The 21,868-nt window shown below is 29.0% G+C and overlaps 1 protein-coding gene across 2 annotated transcripts in view; it reads right to left on the bottom strand.

The window, feature by feature from the left end:
* Positions 1-21,868, bottom strand: part of LOC145268445 (neuralized-like protein 4) — a 164,551-nt gene that overhangs the window by 9,471 nt on the left and 133,212 nt on the right. For both annotated transcript variants that reach the window (XM_080124008.1, XM_080124009.1), the window contains exons 20-24: positions 20,931-21,110; positions 19,295-19,373; positions 16,085-16,192; positions 11,423-11,561; positions 6,231-6,346 (exon numbers count right to left, since the gene is read on the bottom strand). In XM_080124008.1, coding sequence (XP_079980134.1) covers positions 6,231-6,346; positions 11,423-11,561; positions 16,085-16,192; positions 19,295-19,373; positions 20,931-21,110 — 622 coding nt within the window. The remainder of the gene's footprint in view (positions 1-6,230; positions 6,347-11,422; positions 11,562-16,084; positions 16,193-19,294; positions 19,374-20,930; positions 21,111-21,868) is intronic.

Raw genomic sequence — 21,868 nt, 5'->3', positions numbered from 1 at the left:
TTTGAGCAGGTGCACTAACTACTCGCCTCTTCCTCTATACACAAACAAAAAAAAATCTAACCTAATAGGTTTCACACTGTCTACCAAGCTTCAATCCCTGTCCCATCACTACAATGTTAGATCTCTCTGATTTTTACAAGTACTTCAATGAAATGTGTTCTGATTAACTTACTGCACTTGTACCTCCTGGACATAAATAGCCTTAACCAATCCAACAAACAGCAAAATCCAACCCTTTCACTGTAAAAGTCCCTAGATGCTGGAGGCTTTCTACTTTTATAGATTCTTTCCTTGTACTACACGCTTTTGGAATTTCGTCCCTGCTCTTGGTTTCTTTGACTGTACCAATATACAAAAATTTAAATGTAATGTGAACAAACATCTTTCTCCACTTCTTACGATTAATTTACAATAGCCCTTTAGATCTGAGTGACGGTATGTTTTGTTTAGGGTGGATTCAAGTAAAAAAAAAAAATTTACCGAACAAATCAATTTCACTGTAATTAACAATTCACTAACCCATTAGTTATACACCTACCCTGTCTTTAAGTCATCACGAATTGCTAGAAACCTTATCAAGTTTCAAATGTAATTCAAACTTTTCTTTAAGGTAAATAGGAAAATGCTTCTTGAATTTTCTTGTGAAGCCATAATAAGGGTAAAATTAAAGCAAAATAAGATATAATAAACTACAAAATAAAGGGAGACTACCATAAACAAATTGATGACACACTAGACATAGAGTCATCTGTTGGTTGCTCAATTTGTTGTTGCCTGGAAACAGCAGGATTATTATGTTTTCTTTCCTATTTTTAGATTAAAAAGAGATTGCCGGACCATCTGTTGTTAGAAAATCAGTGTTGCACGTACTTGAATAAATATATATATATATATATACACAAAACTGCATGCAACACTGATTTTCTGTTGTTAGAAAATCAGTGTTGCATACATGTGCGTGTGCACGTGTGTGTGTGTATATATATATATATATATATATATACACATATACACACAATTTTTTTAAAAAGTTTAAATCACACTTTTTGAAAACACATGTTCCTTTATTTTCTCATAAGAGTATATGTTACAGATCTATTTCGTTAGCAATCTTCAGCAAACAGTAAAATCATGTTATCATTGTATTTTTGAATGTAGCAAACTCTTCAGGAGATCTTCTATGGAGATAAAAACATATTCAAACAATTTTTACGTGTCACAAGCAGTCAAAAACATATCTCAATTTGGAGAGTGTAATTCTCATTGTTGGTCAGGTCTCCATCATTTTATTTATTTGAGTGTCAAAAAAATTCAATATATTTGGTATTGTATCATTGTCTAACCTGGTATAACTGAAAAAAGATTACTCTTGAAATATTTACAAGAAAACCATAAAAGTATGTGTGTGTGTGTGTGTATATATATACAGCCTCATTATCTAACGGTTTTGGGTTCGAATTGTGGTGTGAGATGCCTTTTTTTTTTTCTCGATTTTTTAAATTTTAATATTGAAGCAGGGTTATTTAAGTCATTTTTCACGTGTTTTTTTGGAGGGGGTGTATTTTTCAGATTTTTTAACGTTCGTTTTTCTGTTTCGCGTTTCCTTTTTTTGTTTTTCCCATTTTAACATCGTTCGTTTGCCTTATGTTAGTTTTTTTTACTTCGCTTATTCTTATGTTTTGATTAACACCCGCCACCCCCGCCCGAGCACACACATCTCCAAACACCCGGGGCAACGCCGGGTACCCCCTGCTAGTATATAATAAAATAAAAATATAATAATAATAATGTCATAAAAAATAAAATAAAAATATAATAATAATAATAATAATTACAATAATAATGATAATGATGTCATTCATCAAATTCCGTCTGTTTACAATATTACGTCCGCGTCAATTTAAATATGAAAACAAAGATATGATTTGCAGCAATTTTAAATGAACCTCTTCTTCTATCGTAAATTGAACTCATTAATAAGAAAAAAATTAAAATAAGATGGGGAGGTACACCCAGGCTTAAACAGGGGAGCTATATCTCCAGATTATAATAAATCTGTTTTTTTTTAAGAAGAAATGATTTGTTGAAATTTCATTATCTCTCTTGGCTGGTGTAAACGTAAAATATTTCCTTATAAAAATTCTTCTTTTTTATCTATAAGAGAAAAAATCTGTTTTTAAGATTGAATTTTTTCGATTTTCTACACTTATTGGATGAATTTCTGTACAAAACATATCTAAGAACACTGCCAGACATATAAATTAGCTTTGTGTGAAATTTGCAAAAGATTGGCTCAGCTGTTTTGGAACCAATGAGGAAGGAACGGACACACACACAAAATGACTTTTATATGATAGCAAATATACAGTAGAACCCCGGGATACAACATTAACCCATTCCGAGGTTGGGATCGTAAAGTGAAATCACCATATGACGGGGCCTAAGCAAAATTTTATACAGTACATATTAAAAATTATTAACAAAATACAGTACAATATATAATACACATGTATATAATCAAATAACAGTGTAAATAACACCATAAGGCGTGGCAAATATGGTAACCAAAAGGCCGGAAAAATATGGTATCCCACATTGTACTCTGAAAAAAAAATGTATCCTACAGTCACTGTATCTATGTGTGTGTGTGTGTGTGTATATATATATGATAAAGGCAGCAAATTCGTTCTTGAATATTGCCATTACTTGACATAGCATTAAAAAATTGAAACATGAAGACTGATGAGCCGCACGGAAGTGGCTTTTAAGCCCTGCCAAACTCTGGCATCTTTTGGCACACATGATGCAGACATGAGCGCCACTAGCAGCACGTGCTTGATGGTCACTTCTATGAAATGCCGTTTCAAACTGCCTGCTGTTTTGCACGGTCGCCTGCAGTTGACACAAGTTAGATCTGGCAACACAAGACTGTTTTGTGGCCCATTGTGCTGATGAGCAGTCTGGTGGCTTATCAGCCCAGCTCTGCTCAGCCATAATCTCCCGCATGTCTCACACTCCAGAGCAATTTGCCGCCCTAGCTCATCAACTTCTTGCACGCCCCCTTTCTGAATATTACGCTTCAGTCATTCATACTGGGTTTAATCAGCCTCAAAGTTGCCCACACCTCCCCACAAGACCCTTCTCCATTCTCCATGATCCAAAGCAAGACTCTCCCAGGTTTTGTCATCCATCTCACACATATATATATACATACACACATACACACGCAAGTAAAGTACATGCAACACTGATTTTTTGACAACAGATGGTTCGACAATCTCTTTTTAATCTGGAAAAATCAAGAGAGGAAAATCATGTTGTCAGAAAATCTGTGTTGTTTGCACTTACGCACATTAGTGTGTGTGTGTATGCAAGCACATGCAACATTTTCTGACAACATATATTTGTGTATGTGTATGTTTATATACACATACATACACTTTGTCTAGTGATTTCCTAGTACCCTCCTACTGATAATCTTTACTACCGTTGGTCATCCCCTTTTTTCTTTTCCTCTTTTTCTTTTCCTGGTCTCTCCTTCCCTTCTTTTAATGTTTTTTATTATTGATGTAATGGAATGACCTAACATCCCTTCATAGATGAAATAAACTATACCCTCTCACGTGACTGAAAGAGAAGGAAAAAAGACAGGAAGAGAATAAGACAAGATGTCGAGTAACTCTTATGTCACATGTATTCCCTTGTAAATAAACCCCTTTGTCTTTCACCCATAACCCCGTGTTTCTTGCTGTATTCTTATTTAAATTATATATGTCACATGGCCCCCTCTTCCCATCTCTTTAATTTTATATTTTTATTTTGAGTAAATTGAACTGTGTCTTTTTTCATTTGAGGATTAGTTTCTTTTGTGGAAAGTAACCATTTATTAAGTCGCCTGACGAGGACTTCTGGTTTTAACCGACCAGTTGTCCAAAACATTAGCATTCCCAGTGTTGCAACCATGTAAATTTGTTTATATTAATAAATAAATAATATATATATATATATATATATATATATACACACACTGTTGCCAAGTTCGAATCTGTCGACTGGTATTAATCGTGACACCCTGCACTGAAGATTCCCGAAAGCATGAAACGCTAGTGTCTGTAAGTATTTAATTATTATAGTGAAAAAATGATTATGACAGCCCCTTTAAGAAATTCGTTTCTTATTGTTGAGCACTTTCAGTTGAATTAAAGTCGGTCAATTTAGCTCTTATGCATAGATCATCGTATAATGATTGGATCACTGTCTGATGTCAAGAAAATTTAAAAAATTAAAATGTTTAAATTTAACGTTATTTCACGCGCTTAATGGTAGCCGATTGGATACGGTCTTTGCTAATTGAGTCAGACATAGCTTGTGTTGCCGAGTTCGAATCTGTCGACTGGTATTAATCATAACACCCTGCACTGAAGATTCCCGAAAGGATGAAACACTAGTGTCTGTAGGTATTTAATTATTATAGTAAGCATTTTAAAATATCGTTACTAGTTTCATATGTAATGTTGTTAATTGTAACTTGCTGGGTTTTAATCAAGATAAGTTGAAATATATTATTTTTAATTGATTATAATTATGCATTATTTCGTGTTATTAATTATTAATTTGTCTTCTTCAATCAGAGGAGTGTAGTTATGTTTGTTGTAAATGCTGGTAAACTGAACTAGAGTTTATAAGATGCATGGTGAGGTAGATAAAATGGGATAGTTGTGGTAAAACCAATGTAGCTATTATTAGCTTTAGCATTATTATGAGAGTTACATTCTACCAAAGGGCATTTAAGCTTATTAAGAATATTGGTTCTGTCTAATATCTTATGGGTTGTAGAGGAAGTGTTTTCAACTATAAGATGTTGGGTCTTAAATTTCTTATAGCAAAAACAAAGTTTAATTTTTATTATTGTTAATTGGGGATATGTACATGTGTACAATATTTTTATGACTTTTTCTACTAAAGTTTGGTTACATTATCGCAATAGTATAAGTTAATGTAGTTGTGATGTTTGGTATTATTATTATTTGTAATAATATTATGTTTCAAGTTTAAAATCAGTAATTTTATTTGGGGTCGCCTGTCTATTAAATTTGCTTGACTCTGAAAAGATAAATATTCAACATTTTTCGATCGCCGCATGTGCATTAAGCTTTTTCGTACGATAAAAGTGAAACTAATTCTGGAAACGTCCGAAAGCAATCAGCTTTGATCAATGTGAAACTTCTCATTATATCAGACAATTGCTATTCAATTTGGACACTCCCCTTAATAAAAAAATAAAAAATACTGCCCCGCAGTAAATAAAATACAGCTCCACAGTCAAAGTGGACTTCATTAAGTACGGGCACCTGGCAATTCATAATAATTAAATAAATTCAATCATGTTTCTGTTAATATTTCGTGGTCGCCCAGTGGTTAACGTCACACTTTTTTTTTCACACTTTAATCTCCAACTTCGACTCAAGGGTTTGGGTTCGTTCCTTCATACATACTTTTAAAATTACATTTTTTTTGTGTCTTTGATATATTAACATGAGGGCCGTTGATTGTTTAGAGTTTTTGTGTGATTATCAAGAATAGTTTGAAGCTTAGCGTGATAGTCAGGTTTATTAAGTACTACAAATATGCTTTCTCCATTTTACAATATTTTGATGATTGGAGAGTTTATTAATGGCCGGATTTTAGACTGTCAATAATATATTGGATTGTTGCTTTTCGTTGTTTTGTTTGCTTTTAAAGCTTCTTCTCTTAAAATATGTAAGTCAAGATGTGGTGTAATGTTACTTTTGTTTTCATTTTGGGCCAGGATCAAAGTGTAGTATCTGTTCTTCAGATGCTGCACTTCCATTTCTTGTACTCTCTCAGTGGAGGAGAAATCCTTCATGACTGAGACAACTAAAAATCTTTTGTTCTTTTTCTCCATATTAAAAAACCACCCTGGTGTCTAACTCTGTCTTGTGGAGAGGCAATGTAAATAGGAATTCTATTTCGGAATTTTTGTTTTGATGGCTGCATCGATTTAAAAAGTAGCAACTACATCCAAAATTCAGGAATTTATTTTATTTCAATAGTTAATTTTAATTTTTTTAAATAGTTATTTTATTTAAATTTTTTAAATAGTCATTTTATTTTAACAATTTAAAAAAATTTCTAAGACATATATATATATATATATATATATATATATATATATATATATATATAAAAGGGTGAGGGCTTATACTCACTTGACCGGTGCAGATCACCACAGTCCAAAACCTTGCGCACAGCTTCCAAACGCGTTCCGTAAAATGCAGAATGCCATTTGTCAAACACATTTGAATTGTGAATTTTACACGGCAATCTGTGTGGAGGGAAAAAAAGGAAATAAAAAAAATAAAGGTACTTGTACAGTTTAGTCAAGAAATTAAAAAATGAAAATATCGAAAAAAAGGTTATATTTCACATATCCGTTATGAAACAAATTTCACTTAATTTCATCAAGTAGTTTTTTTACAGCGAAAAAACAATTTGTTATGATACCGAGCAAAAGGTTCGACTTTTAGGAAGAAAAGCTAGAATTAAAGATGGGGAGGGAGTGTCGGCACTTTACATTCAGTTATCTCCCCGTGGCATGTTGTTCAGCTTCAGCAAATTTCACAATGGCTGACTTCAACGCGCTCTCATAAGAACGTGTTTTTCCACTGTAGAAAAAAAAACTACTCGATTAAATTAAATTTTTTTTTTTAGATCTTCAGTCCAAAACGGATACGCACAACATAACCTTTTTTCGATATTTTCATTTTTTAATGTCTTGACTAAACTGTACAAGTGCCAAAATTAAATATGCTTAAGAAAGATCGAGAGGTACGTGTACCAACGAGGAATATTTGCCTACAAATCCAGACATGTTTTAAGATCGATCTCTTAAGGCTGAAAAATAAGTGTCCACTCTTTACATTTTCATTTATTTTAGAAGTTTAAAAATCTCACAGATCTTTTATTGGCTGATTATGAAAAATTTTATGTTTTGCATGTTCAAAGACGATAATTTAAACTCAGCCATATGATTGTCACTGATTCAAATTTTGCTCCATTGTTAAATATGAAAAGAAAGAGCAGATAATTATTTTTTAGCCGGAGGAAATTGAGTTGATCAAAATTGTTTTGATGTGTACCAAATATCTATAAAACTAAAACTTATTATATATAAGTAGCTCGATTTACTACTGACTACTATTATATAAAGATTCTCTGGATTTTAACCAGTGGGTACAATCCTTACCTGCATGCATATATATATATATATATATATATATATATATATATATATATATATATATATATATATACAGCAATTTCAAAGCAATGAGAAAAAAAGACAGGTTCTACTCACATAAGAAATATATACAACTGAAACAGCGATACAATCCACTGTTCAACTGATTTGAAGATATACATGTACATGCACATACACACAGTAATATAATATAAACAATGCGTTTATAGAGTCAGATCATTCGAGACTATACTCCCATCTCCTCCTCCACTCATCCTTACTATATTCATATGGTGAACATGGTGGATAGATACAAGATTAAAAATATGATGGCTTTTCCTAAAGGAAAGATACAATATGCAAAATTTTAGAAAAAACAGAATTTATGTGTCCTATTTAGAGAAATGGATGTTTGTAAAGGCATTCATCTAGGAGAAGAAAAAACTAATGTAATACTTAACCTGGCATCTTACATCTATTTCTCTTCAAACCATTTTTTGTTATTTGTGCAAGTAATGAATAGACTCACATTCAACACGGATTTGTACATATTAAATAAACTGTATATTTTGCCAGTAACAATCTAATAAGGTAATAGGCATTATATATATATATATATATATATATATATATATATATATATTGAAAATAATATATATACATATTGAAAATAAAAATTACATATATAAATGAATACGTTTGTAAAGCTAAAAACAATGCATTTTTTTTTATTACGTAAACAAGTTTATTTGTTTAAATCAGATACATTTTGATGCTATACATCCTTGTTAACGAAGATTCTATTTTTTTCCTTTTCCTATTTTTTTACTTCGTTTTTGGTTTTAAAATGTAATATTATGTTACCAGACATCTTCTCTCCTTTTCTGATAAGAAGCATTAGGCTTCAAAATACCATGGTATAAAAAGTCCCCACCTACCCTACACCCCTAATTGATGTACATCCTTATTAAATAAATGAGTAAATCTACATATATTACTACATAGTTTTGTATCCTCATTTTCTTCCTTTATATATATATATATATATATATATATATATATATATACACACCAGGCTTAAGAGAGGGGAAGAAGAGCCATGTGACATATGCTACAAACATGACTCCTCTACCTCTCTCTTTAATTTTATAATATATTATTTTAATTAAATTGAACTATTTCTGTTTTCTGCATTTGAGGACTTCTTCTATAGAAAGCAACCATTTATTAAGTCGCCTGATGAGGACTTCTGGCTTAAACCAACCATTTGTCTGAAACATTAACATGTTCAGTGTTGTCACCATCTAAATTTGTCTATATTAATAATATATATATAGAATTTAGGAAAACCCGTCCCCGGAAAACTCGTACTTGGAAACCTTGTACCCGGAAAACTCGACTCCTTTTGCTAGGTAGGAAAACTGGTCCCTTATTGAATAAATATTGATTGAAAACACATTTTATGACCGTTCTTGAAGATATTGTCTTTAAAAGAGAATACACATCCCATAATATTTAAAAAAAAATATTTTTACTTGTTTACTGTTTTAAAAAAATTAAATTAATTTTTCTAAGTTTTCGTTTTCTACCTAGCTTTGAAAGTTTTTGGTCTTTCAACTTATTTTAAAGAGTTTATTCAGTTAAAAAAAAAAAAAAAAAAAAGAAAAAAAAAGTAATGTCAAGTGTTACTTATGAACAAAAAATGTCCGACATAAGAGGATCACGTTTTAGGAGGATAATTGCTCAAAAATAGAAAATTAAAGAAAATATTAAGGTAGATATAGTTTTAAAACGAGCCCCCCCTTCTTCAAAAGAAAATAAATTTGTATATTTTTAGGTAATAATGCACATCCCATGATATTTAAAAAAATATTTTTACATTGTTATTGTTTTAAAAAAATTAAATTTATTTTTCTAAGTTTTCGTTTTCTACCTAGCTTTGTAAGTTTTTGGTGTTTAAACTTATTTTAAAGAGTTTATTTAGTTAAAAGGAATAACAAGTAATGTCGCAGTGTCACACTCGACATTACATTAATAAAAGAAAATACTGAGGTAGATATAGTTTTAAAACGAGCCCACCTCCAAAAGAAAATAAATTTGTATATTTTTAAGTACTGCACAAGTCCCCCTGAAATGACTTTTAAACGATAATCTCCCCTCCTGGCTTTCAAAATAATAATGCTATTTCAGCGCGGTACCAAAATTACATCAGACCGTGTTTTCTTTTTTATTATTTTGTAATAACACAAGAATTATTTAAACTGAATTAATTCTTCTAAATAAAATAATTGCTTTCTTTGATAATATGTTTTCTTTCTTTATTTTTGTTTCGTAATGACATAAAAAGTGTTAAAAGTATTTTTTAAAATAAATATTTGTTTTTGTTTTTCGTATCTTAACTCTGTGATCAAGTTTATTTTTTTTAAGCAAGAGTTAAAAATAATTTTTACAAATATTATGGGGGTGCATAGTCTCTTTTCAAAACAATATCTCATTCAAGAACGGTAATAAAATGCGTTTTCAATCGATATTTATTCAATAAGGGACCAGTTTTCCTACCTAGCAAAAAGGGGGGATTTTTCCGGGTACGAGTTTTCCGGAGACGAGTTTTCCCGGGACCATATATATATATATATATATATATATATATATATATATATATATATATATATATTAGTGTGGGAACGATTAATCAGAATCGGAAAAATCGGCGCTTTTTAAGGTATGGAATTGAAAAAATTTGATCCTATTTTCCGATGCCAAAACTGATTCCTTAAATTATCTTTTTTATTTGATTTAAGAAACATCTTCCACTGTTTGTAGTGATAATAAAATAATAAATATTGATTTAAACTTCCAGTAAGACTAAAAACTTTAGATCACCCCCTCACATGTGTTTTTTTTATGTTTGAGAAAATATATGCACAATTAAGATGTGTTTTTACAGTAATCGGGACAAAATAATAATTTTACAATTAAATATTTAGAGATTCATAAAGAATTGGAATCAGGAAAAATATTGGAATCATCCCATCACTAATATATATATAGTCATTCACAGACAGTACTGTTTCATAGCTTTTCAGCATCAAACTATATCAATTATCAATATTATATTTCTCTTCGTCTATCTCTCTGTTCTCCTTTTTCTTATAAACTAATGAGGCAATCTGGCTGAAATTTTGTACGTACTTTTGTTATAATAAGGTGCAGCAAACTAAGTATTATGGTATTTCTTTGATGTGTAGTAAGGAATTAATAGGGAACACAAACTCAACCATTAATTTGGTATAAAACAATAATTCAAAGTGCTAAAAGTTATAATTTTGCCTGTTTTTAATGGACTAACATGTTTAGTAGATATTAAATTCAATACAACATGAACTAAAAACATTTTTTTTTCAAAAGTGTTACTACAAGAGTAGAGCTTTTATAAATTAAATTATACAAACATGAGGAAAAAGATACGTGTATTAACTCAGCATTTTTTAACCAAATCCTGATGATGTCCCTTGAAACAGGGATAAAACGTAGATTACAGTTGATTTATTTTAGATTTTCCTTTTCATTCACATAATGTCAACCACCATTTGTATTTTATTCAGACACACACACACAACATTAGCTCCAAGTAAAATTATAATTAATTATTCTCCTAATTCATAATATGTGCTTTTTGGGACTCCTATCACCTACATGATTATGTGATAGCTCTTGATTCTTTGGATTATTGATAGAAAATTCAAAAGTTTTATCATTATGTGAGAAAAATTATATCAGAGAAAGTAAATATATCGGAGAAATATCAGAGAAATCTTTGCTATCAACAATATTAAAACTAGAAAAACTGAAAATTCTAAAATATCGATGACGATATTTAACATTAATCGTTAAAAGTGAATCATAATAAAGATAAACTTTTGAAAATACGAATCCAAACTAAAATTAGTCTTTCAACAATTTTTATTTTCTTGAACACGAGTGAGGATCAAAGGATACAAATGAGAAATTTTGTTGATAAAAATAAAAACGCTATTAAGTCCAGCCGTGTATTCACGCGCACGCACACACACACACACACATATATATATACACACGCTTGTAGTATGAAATCCTCTACATCTAAAGAAAAGGTCATCACATAAATAAGACATATTTTACCTGAGTGAGAAACGGCACCAGCCGCATGGAACTGCATATTCTCTTGCCGGGTCACCGCGTTTGTGGTACATGCCATCACCTCGAACCTTATGACACGTCTCACAGTAGCATGTGTGGAATTGGTCGGAAAAGTAGCCATCTGCAAAGGTAGAAAAAAAAAAATTATATGTGTATGGTATATATATATATATATATATATATATATATATATATATATATATATATATATACACTGCTTACTGTGTTATGGTGAGTAGGAAGAAGAGGACTTGCAGGTGCAAGTCAGATTTCTTTACAAACCAAGAGCTATAAAATTCCATCAGAATAAAAAGGCAATTTGAGTTATTTCAGTTCTAACTTTAAACAACCATTTCAGTCTGATGTGATAATTTAATTGGCTATAATCAGGTTTTTCAGACATGAAGACTGGCTACATAAATCAGGAAACATGGAGATGCACATATCCAGTCGACAGGAATACATTTTTATTCTGTAAATACATAAAAAATCAAATGCAGTGCATGAAGCTGTGAAGCAGTGCATGATATTCTACATGTCAACGTTGGTGTTCACAGAGTAGTCATCTCATCTGTACAAAGAAGCACTTGTTCAAAGTCTGAAAGATTTCTGATTTTGCATTGAATAATCTTGTGAAAAACTTTGCCTGCACTTCTAAATCTTAAATAGATCCGCCTATCAGTGTCACGGAAAGCGTGTGTTAGCAAGGCAGCAAAGAACATAGAAAACAGTATAGATTTAGATCATTATCAATAAGGATTACAACAGACAGGTGATCACCTGATGAAATCTGGGCATTAATATTTCTATGTAACTGCTTGACTACACTCACAAGTTTAAGCAAACAATCTCCATTTTGATGAATTATTCAAAATGTACTTCTGCTGACTGTGCCAAACGCTTTAGTCAACAAATCGACAAAAATCCGATACAAATGTATGGACTGCTCAATGCATTTCTCTTGTATCCATTTTATAGCAAGTATCATCATATCAGCCTAACGCTACCTCTCATGAACAGTCCTAATTTTCCATTACCGAAATGTTCTTGCTTTGTTCTATTTTTTACTATTTATTCACTTGTGTGTACAGGATTCACTCTTAAACTAATTGTTATGATTTTGGAACACAGGAGTGGTAAAGTATTTAGTTTAATCCAGTTCCTTGCAAAGGGAGTAAAATTTCGTGACAATTCAGATATTTCTGATTTTTGTGAAAATTTAATAGGTATTAGACATCTATTAATAATATTTTCGAAATTACAGGGCTTTTTTTAGAGCATGCCAAAAAAACTTTAGATATAGGCACAATATTCTATTTGAAAATTAAAATATTTCAGATTTGTTTGAATTTAATCTGTAATCGTTAGATATTAGTACAATCAAAATCATGCAATAGATTTTGATCAACATTGGGATGAGTATGCTCAACATAAAGTTTAGTTTTATTAAATCTTTATTTTAATCTTTGTAAAGGGACATAAAAATGGTGTAAAATCGGTTCTTTTTGTTATTATAACGAAATTTGAAAATTGAAATATTTAATTTCAAGCAAAACCAATGGTATCTACTGAATTGTCATGTCATAGTAATGAACATATCCAAAAATTATGAAAACCATAAGTAGAAAATTAATTATTAATGAAAATAATTTTCAAAGACAATTAGTGAAAATTAAGTTTTGCAAAAAAAGAAGTCGGAAAGGGAGATAAATCTTTTCTGAAAAATGAAAATCTTTGACCAATTTAGAAAATTTAATTGTCTTCAAAATCTATTTTGATTAAAAATTAATTTTCTACTTTATCATTTTTCGTAATTTTTGGATATGTTCTTTACTGCGACATAACAATTCATAGCTGCCATTGGTTTCACTTGAAATTCAATATTTCAATTTTCGAATTTTGCTACAATAACAAAGAACCACAAAATCCTGTTCTAGGAAGTAATTTTACCCATCCTGGAATAAGTATTCTTCTAGTATATGTATAGAAATGAAATTCACCATGAAATAATTTTAATCTTTTAAATCTTTTTTCTTTCTTTTTTCACCTACATTTCTTGTCAATATGTCGAAAATATTGATTTTTTTTTTTTTTTTTTTTTTCCAAAGCAAAATCAACAACTTTAATTATATACATTTTATTTTTTAGTAAAAAGTAATTCTTTACACGTTTACATGAAATAAATCATTTGAATTTCATTTTTACATTTAATGCCCTTTTTTCTCACTTATTTACTATATAACCCCAAAAGTCCTTCTTTGAAAATGATTGACCTGACATTTTGCTGATAGAAATTATGCAAAATGAGGTTACCGTGACACATTTCCACATTGGTGAACCGAAAATCAGGAAATTTTGGCAAGGTAGATAAATTAAGCAACTATAGAATAAATATCAATTGAAAATATATTTTAGAACTGTTCTTGATGTACTTTCAAGAAGAGGTTAAAACTCCCCCCCACACACACACATCCATTATATTTTTTAAAATATTAAAAACTATTTAATGTTTTAAAGTAAATAAAATTGATTTATTCTAAGTAAAACACATTGCGGCATTACTTTTTCCCATTATTATAAAAGTAATAAATTAAAATCTGATTAGAATTAAATCCATCATAGTACATTTCGGTTTCTTTGTAAACAACATAAAAAAATGACACAATCATTTGAAAGAAGAAAATAAAAATAGTAAATAAAAGTTTAAGTTAAAACTATTTTTTGGCCACATGACCACCAGCTATTAAAACACTGAATTACAGTTTCAAGATTTCAAAAAATAAATTAGAAATTTACGACAAGAAATAAAATTTAAGAATAAAAATTAAATGGAGATTATTTTAGGGTTAAATTTATATGTGATGCTAATCCCCTGCTTTAAATTCTAAAATAATTATTTATTTTTATCAGGGTGTTCATACATAATTACCTAAGAAAAGTAGAACCTCGTTTTTCTTTCTTTTTGGAGGGGGGGGGGGGTATCTGAGAGATCTCATCCACTTTTAAATGTAGAAATAATTTCTTTTAATTTCACAAATTTCTTAATGTTTTCCCTTTTATGTCTAGTATCCAAGATTTTGATAAACTTGTGATATTTTCATCTATTAGGTTGACAAGAAAATTGCAGTTTTTAACTTTTAAACTCAGATGAACATATCTCAGCTTAAACAAAAATTTATTGATAGAAATAAGTACCATCAAGATCAACACACTTTTGCCAACGCAAAACAAGTGTATTTATGCCAGTAATGTAAAAATCTTGTATTTGAATGAAGTCGCTGAAGGCGTTTTTGATATACCTTAGGTTTCTGAAGCATTTCTCATACAGGAAGTTGTTGAGATGCTTAAAAAAGTGGTAGCCAGTAGGTGAGAGGTCTGGAGAGTATGGTGGATGAGACAGAGTTTCGTAGCCCAGTTCGTTCAACTTCTGAAGGATGGGTTTAACAACATGCGGTCAGGCACTATTGGGCTTTTTCTGTTAACTATTATTGGGTGTTATTGTCGAAGTTTCTGATGCATTTCATCCACTTGCTGACAGTACTTATCCACCATAATAGTTTCGTCAGTATTCAAAAAACTGCAATGGATGATACCAGCTGCAGACCATCAAACAGTTAGCATGACTTTCTTTTAGCACAACTCTGGCTTCAGGAAGTGTTGTGGAACTTTGTTGTTAGTTGTCGTAAAAATCCCCCACTCCACTGCTCTCCGTAAATTTTTTTTTTTTTTTTTTTTTTTTTTTTACAAAAATCGACTTTATTTACTTTAAAAAACATAATAAAATTCTAAAGATATTTATTTTAAAATATAGAGAGGAGGACGTAGCCTCTATTTAAAACTAGAGTATAGGGATGCCCCTGCAAAAAAAAAAAAAAAAAAATGAGAAAAGATTTTCATAGTTTAAAAACAACACAGTAAATACATATTTTCAATTATTTATTGTTAAATATTAATAGAGGAGGGGTGTTAGCCTTATTTAAACCTAGAACAAACAGTTCTAATTTTCTGTTATCAAATTGTCCTTAATTTATGCCATTTTTTTTTTCCTATTTATTCACTTTTGCCAAATTTACATGTGTCATCATTACTGAAAACCAGCAAATACACATACAATTAAAAACAACGAAAATATTTTTTATTTAACTTTTAAAATGTTTATATTTCTAAAATTATGAATAATCACTTTTGACAATGTTGTTTTATACCCATTATTATTCTAAATAAAAAAGAACTTTATTTTGTTGAATATCTTTGTGCTTTTATACAGAAGATACACACATAAAACTTGAATTAAAAAATAAAAAAATATTTTTATTCAACTTTTTAAATGCAAATATTATCAAATAACTTGACTTGTGGTTTTAATTCCAGTTTAAAAATCTGTAAAAGTTATCTCCCCTAGGGCTATGATAACAGCATATTCTTTTCATTGTTTTTACTCTCGAGTATATATCCAACACAGTTAGACACAATCAACCGAGGATCACATCACTCTACATAAAAACATATAAGACATTAATGAATTAAAACAAGGAAAAGGATATGCTGCTGTCATAACCCTAACCCGATCACACACACAGGATTATATGGAAAACAAATTTAATGAAAAATAAATAGTAAAAAAGAAGAAAAAAAAATCCTCACCAGGCAGGGCTAAAATTGCTAAAAGCCGAGAACACATGTTTTGATATTCACAATTACGGACAACGACAGGTTCATTTGGGATTTGAGGGGTCAGCTTTTCTTTCACCACTGAAAAGAAAGACGATGCATATACATTATATATATATATATATATATATATATATATATATATATATATATATATGAGAGAGAGAGAGAGAGAGAGAGAGAGAGAGAGAGAGAAAATAAAAATACAAAAATCTCACATTAGTCTCTTTCTACTTGCTATCTTTCCTCCGCCCCATATAGTACTGTAGTGATTTCTTTTTCTTTGTAACGGACAATTACAATCTTGAGTTTTATAGCTGCAGTAGTTCACACTTTTATGCTGTTGTCACTATCCTATCTTCTTGATAATTCTCTTTATCAATATATATAACTCATAATAACCACTTCCACTTAGTAATTTCCCCAAAGAACATGTCTACACCTGCAATCCAAAACATTACTAATGGAGCCAGTTCAAGAACCTTTTCTCCAACTCCATAGGTAGCACACTACTAATAGAGTGGGAGACATCCTTTAAAGTCCATACTTACATTGAAGCCATTCTCAATCTAGTAAAATTGCGGATATCAAACCATATTCATTCTTTTAATAAGGACAATTATCACAAGAAAACAGAGACATCTCTAACTACCTTAAATAAAATCTTTAAGCCTAAAAATACTACTGTTTCCATAGAATGGTATATCCTGGAATCAACTTCTGCTAAAAATAATATAATCACCATTAAGAATGAGCTAAATTCAGCATGTAAACATATGAAAAAATGTAAATCCGACTAATATCATAAAATCTAACGATACAATAAACCCCCTCAAATACATAAATTATTATTTATCTGAGATACTGGAACAAATCAATTCTTTTCAAATCCCTAATCATAACACTCACTGACTTCAATTCCACAATTATAATAATATTAAATGAAAAGGAATTTCATCATCCTCTTTCTTTAACCTTTTATTCTAACCTTTAATGCCTCCCCTTTAAACTCACCAGCAAATTTTTCTAATATTCTCTCATATTCTTCTAAACTTTTTTCTAATTTTTTAAAACTATGTTTTTTAATTTCACTTTACAGAATTATGTATTTTGCTACTAAAAATGCCGAACAAATTAATTCATATTGCCTGCTGTTCCTTCATTGTTGATCTTTCACTTATCGTGGTTAACGTAATACGTTTCAGTATCTTTACAATCATATAGAAATCATTCTGCTATTCTGAATAATGACTAAAAGCATGAATAATAGGTCAAGGTCTGTAGTGAAAATCAAGTGGTAGGATAATCCATTATTCTGCAAATACAACCATTACACAAGATAGAGAGTATTTGAATTAAGGGAGCACCTACTATTTATGTCTTTTGTTGTAGTGCATTCTCAGTTGTCTAAAGATGGTAAAGAAATAATAATGATCGAGTAAAGATTAAGTATCCCGTTTGTAATCAAGTGATATGAGTGGTGTGAGAGAACTTAATGTATAGACGGTGAAACTGTGTGCTATTTTCTGAATGGGAACATGTAATTGAGAGAAGCAAGTTGTTTGAATTAAATGTAATAATTTTTAAATATGGTAAAATAAATGCATAGTTTTGCGGAATATGTAGGAACTGCTGTAAGTGATAAGTGCAAAAGATTTATCAAAGACGTGTTTGGTTAGTTTCTTATTAAATCTGTATAGACAGGAAAAAAAAAAAAAAATCAAAATTATTATATTAATATAGTTGATGAATTGTGGTTCTATCGCAGTGCATGGTAGTGCAAAAACATGAATTCAGTTGTGTAGACCATTTTGAATGTTTATATAAAATATATTTATAAAGTTCTGCTTTTTGATTAGTTTAAAATTCACTCTATTTGAAACATTTGAACTTGTTCAATTATGTTTTAAGTCCTTGCAGGGATAAAGCACAGAAAATTCTGTGTAGCTTATTTTCATAACTTACAACCTAGCTCTACTTGCATATTGAGCACTATTAAAGTAAATATTAAAAGTCAATACATAAAATATTATATACAGCTTCACATACACATATTTATACACACACACACACACCCATATACACATGTCCACATACACACACATATATACACATGTCTACATACACACACACATATATATATACACATGTCCACATACACACATATATATATATACACATGTCCACATACACACACACACATATATATATATGAAAAAAGTTAAATCTTTTGCAAATTATGATTCACAACATTTGTTTGCACACAACAAGTACAAAATAAAGATTTTCCCTCATTCCATGGAGTTTCAAAAATTGTTCTTTTTCTTCAAAGGAAAAACAGTAAAGAAATTTTATATAGACTAACTTTGATAATAAGCACAAAAACTGAAAGTTCCAAAGTTTAAAAGTAATATTCTAAAGATTTTATATATATATATATATATATATATATATATATATATATATATATTGTATAGATGCAAAAAATGATATTCAAATTGAAGTTTACGTATGAAGATGCATTTTGACAATAAGTTGGTTGAAACTTGCTAAAATCCACAAATCTATTGTTGGTATGTACATTTGTAGATTTGGCTTAAGAATATTCAGATTTTATAAATCTGAATATTATTTGAAAGATTACGAAGTTTTTGTCACTTATTCAGTTATTTGACATGGAAGAGATTACGTGTGAAACTTCTCACCTTGCAATATTAATGCCCTTTAATTTGAAATTAAATTCATTAAGTTGAAATTAAATTCATTAAGTTGAAATTAAATTAATTAATTTGAAATTAAATTAATTAATTTGAAATTAAATTCATTAATTTGAAATTAAATTCATTAATTTGAAATTAAATTAATTAATTTGAAATTAAATTCATTAATTTGAAATTAAATTAATTAATTTGAAATTAAATTCATTAATTTGAAATTAAATTCATTAATTTGAAATTAAATTCATTAATTTGAAATTAAATTCATTAATTTGAAATTAAATTCATTAATTTGAAATTAAATTCATTAAGTTGAAATTAAATTCATTAATTTGAAATTAAATTCATTAAGTTGAAATTAAATTCATTAATTTGAAATTAAATTCATTAAGTCCTCTACAAGCTATAATTTCTACACTGCAAGGTTTTTCTAGTAGCAACTTCACACACATGATAGGAAACTTACCATCTTCGATATCTGCCTTTTCTCTGTCATCTTGATAAGCACGTATAGAAAAATCACCTTGGTTTCGAATAATTGTCACCTGATATAAAAAAATTCAAGATTAATGTTTTGTATGTCTGTATACATAAGTGTATAATCTACATACATAGGTGTATAACACTATTTGCTTGTACTTTTAACCATTTACTAAGTAGAATACCCCACTCATAGCTAGAACAAAATAATTAAAAAAAAAAAAAAAGAGAGGTGTATAATATTATAACTATTTGCTTGTACTTTTAACTATTTACACAAACTACATTTTCTGATCAAGCAACCTGAAAAAATGTAATACAGTTCTGTAGAATATATATTTATGTTTGTTTTTTTAACATTTTAAATTATTTATAACTAGCAGTGTCTAATCAGTATTCCCCAGGATATAGTGATGTCTTTTTGTTTTTTGATTTTTATTTTTAAAAAAATCAAATTTTTATTAAGGTAAACAATTTATAAGATAATGTTCAGTTAAAAATATAAGTTACCCTCCTTACTGTTTTTTAAAAATTTTAATAATTTAAAAGAATAATTAATAACACTTCTACATCATATTTGGTTTAATATGGTTTTACATTTTGGTATGTGCTGGACGGCTTTAAGTAATTGACTTCTGAATAAACTTATCTCTGGATAGGTCTTCATTATTGCTCTTTCTTTCAAGCACATCTTCATCATTTCTTCCCATGTGCTGACCCTGCTACCTTATTAATTTTCATTTACTAAACCTGCAACTCTCATCTAGCCTTGTTAAGCGGCCATACCATTGAAGCCTTCATTCTGTACACATCTTCCTATACTACTCAGATTAATTCTTCTAGGTCCATTTGATAGGAGTCTGTTTTTAAGATTTCTGTTACACATTCAATTTAAAAATGTAGTTGTTTATTTAATAAACTCTAACAAAACTAATTAATATTATTATGTATTATATAATTTAACAAAATCTAATTTTCAAAAAAAAAACTATAAGCTTATAAATTGAAAATTTTAAAATTATGAATAAATAATAAAATCACAAATAACAAATAAATAACAAAATTACAAATAACAAAATTACAAATAACAAAATTACAAATAACAAAATTACAAATAAAATTACAAATAAATAACAAAATTACAAATAAATAACAAAATTACAAATAAATAACAAAATTACAAATAAATAACAAAATTACAAATAAATAACAAAATTACAAATAAATAACAAAATAACAAATAAATAACAAATAACAAATAAATAACAAAATAACAAATAAATAACAAAATAACAAATAAATAACAAAATTACAAATAACAAAATTACAAATAACAAAATTACAAATAACAAAATTACAAATAATTAACAAAATTACAAATAAATAACAAAATTACAAATAACAAAATTACAAATAACAAAATTACAAATAAATAACAAAATTACAAATAAATAACAAAATTACAAATAAATAACAAATAACAAATAAATAACAAAATTACAAATAAATAACAAAATTACAAATAAATAACAAAATTACAATTAAATAACAAAATTACAAATAACAAAATTACAAATAACAAAATCACAAATAACAAAATTACAAATAAATAACAAAATTACCTGTTCACACTGTCCATAGAGATCAACCAATCCATAACATGGAAATGGAACATCCCTAGCAGCAATCCCTTGGTCCAAGCCATTCACATAAAGATGTAAGCAGTTTTCATCATCAATCATAATGCCAACAATGTGACCGCATTGTAGAGTATCAAGATTCGGACCATAGCGTTGTTTTACCTGTAGGGGAAAAATATGTAAATATATTTAATAATAATCAATAAGTACTGAGGTTTCACACTTAACTGCAGTTTTACAATATCCATCAAGTATTAGAAGTGCTTTATATGTATATCAACAAAGATAATGAAACTGAAAGGTCAAACGGTACAACTGATGATAGCATTAAGACAGTTTATAATTAAAACACAAGAATTTTTTTGTCCGCATCAATCAGCTTAAAGGCCAAGATACAATGTTGATCTAAATATTATGATCCTATTAAAATAATTGAGCACTTTATTGAGTTTTTCATTGTGTGTCTATAGAGACAATAACGGCACAGTGTGTGTAACAGAAGATCAGAAAAACATTTGTATTGTTGGTTTTTAACTTAACACAAAGGTGAAACCAACTGTAGATGTTTTTCTAATCTTCTGTAACACACACACACACATTATATATATATATATATATATATATATATATATATATATATATATATATAATGCTCTTATTTTTTTCTTTATAATTTAGCACTTTGCTAGGTTTTTCTCTCATAAACCCTACACAGAATATATATATATATATATATATATACACACATACATATACATATACTAGCAGGGAGACCCGACACTACAAGGGATTGAATTAGGATGAATGAATGTTCAACACTTTCAATACTTTTCTTGTCATTGAAATCGGTGTAATCGCCTATTTTTCAATAAAATCAATTGCTCTAGTCGGAGACCCACCATGGTGTATCGGAAGGAAGT

The sequence above is a fragment of the Euprymna scolopes genome, chromosome 43, assembly GCF_053919585.1.
Source record: "Euprymna scolopes isolate OS-2025 chromosome 43, ASM5391958v1, whole genome shotgun sequence".
Classification (NCBI taxonomy): domain Eukaryota; kingdom Metazoa; phylum Mollusca; class Cephalopoda; order Sepiida; family Sepiolidae; genus Euprymna; species Euprymna scolopes.
This window is presented reverse-complemented; position numbering and strand designations above follow the sequence as displayed.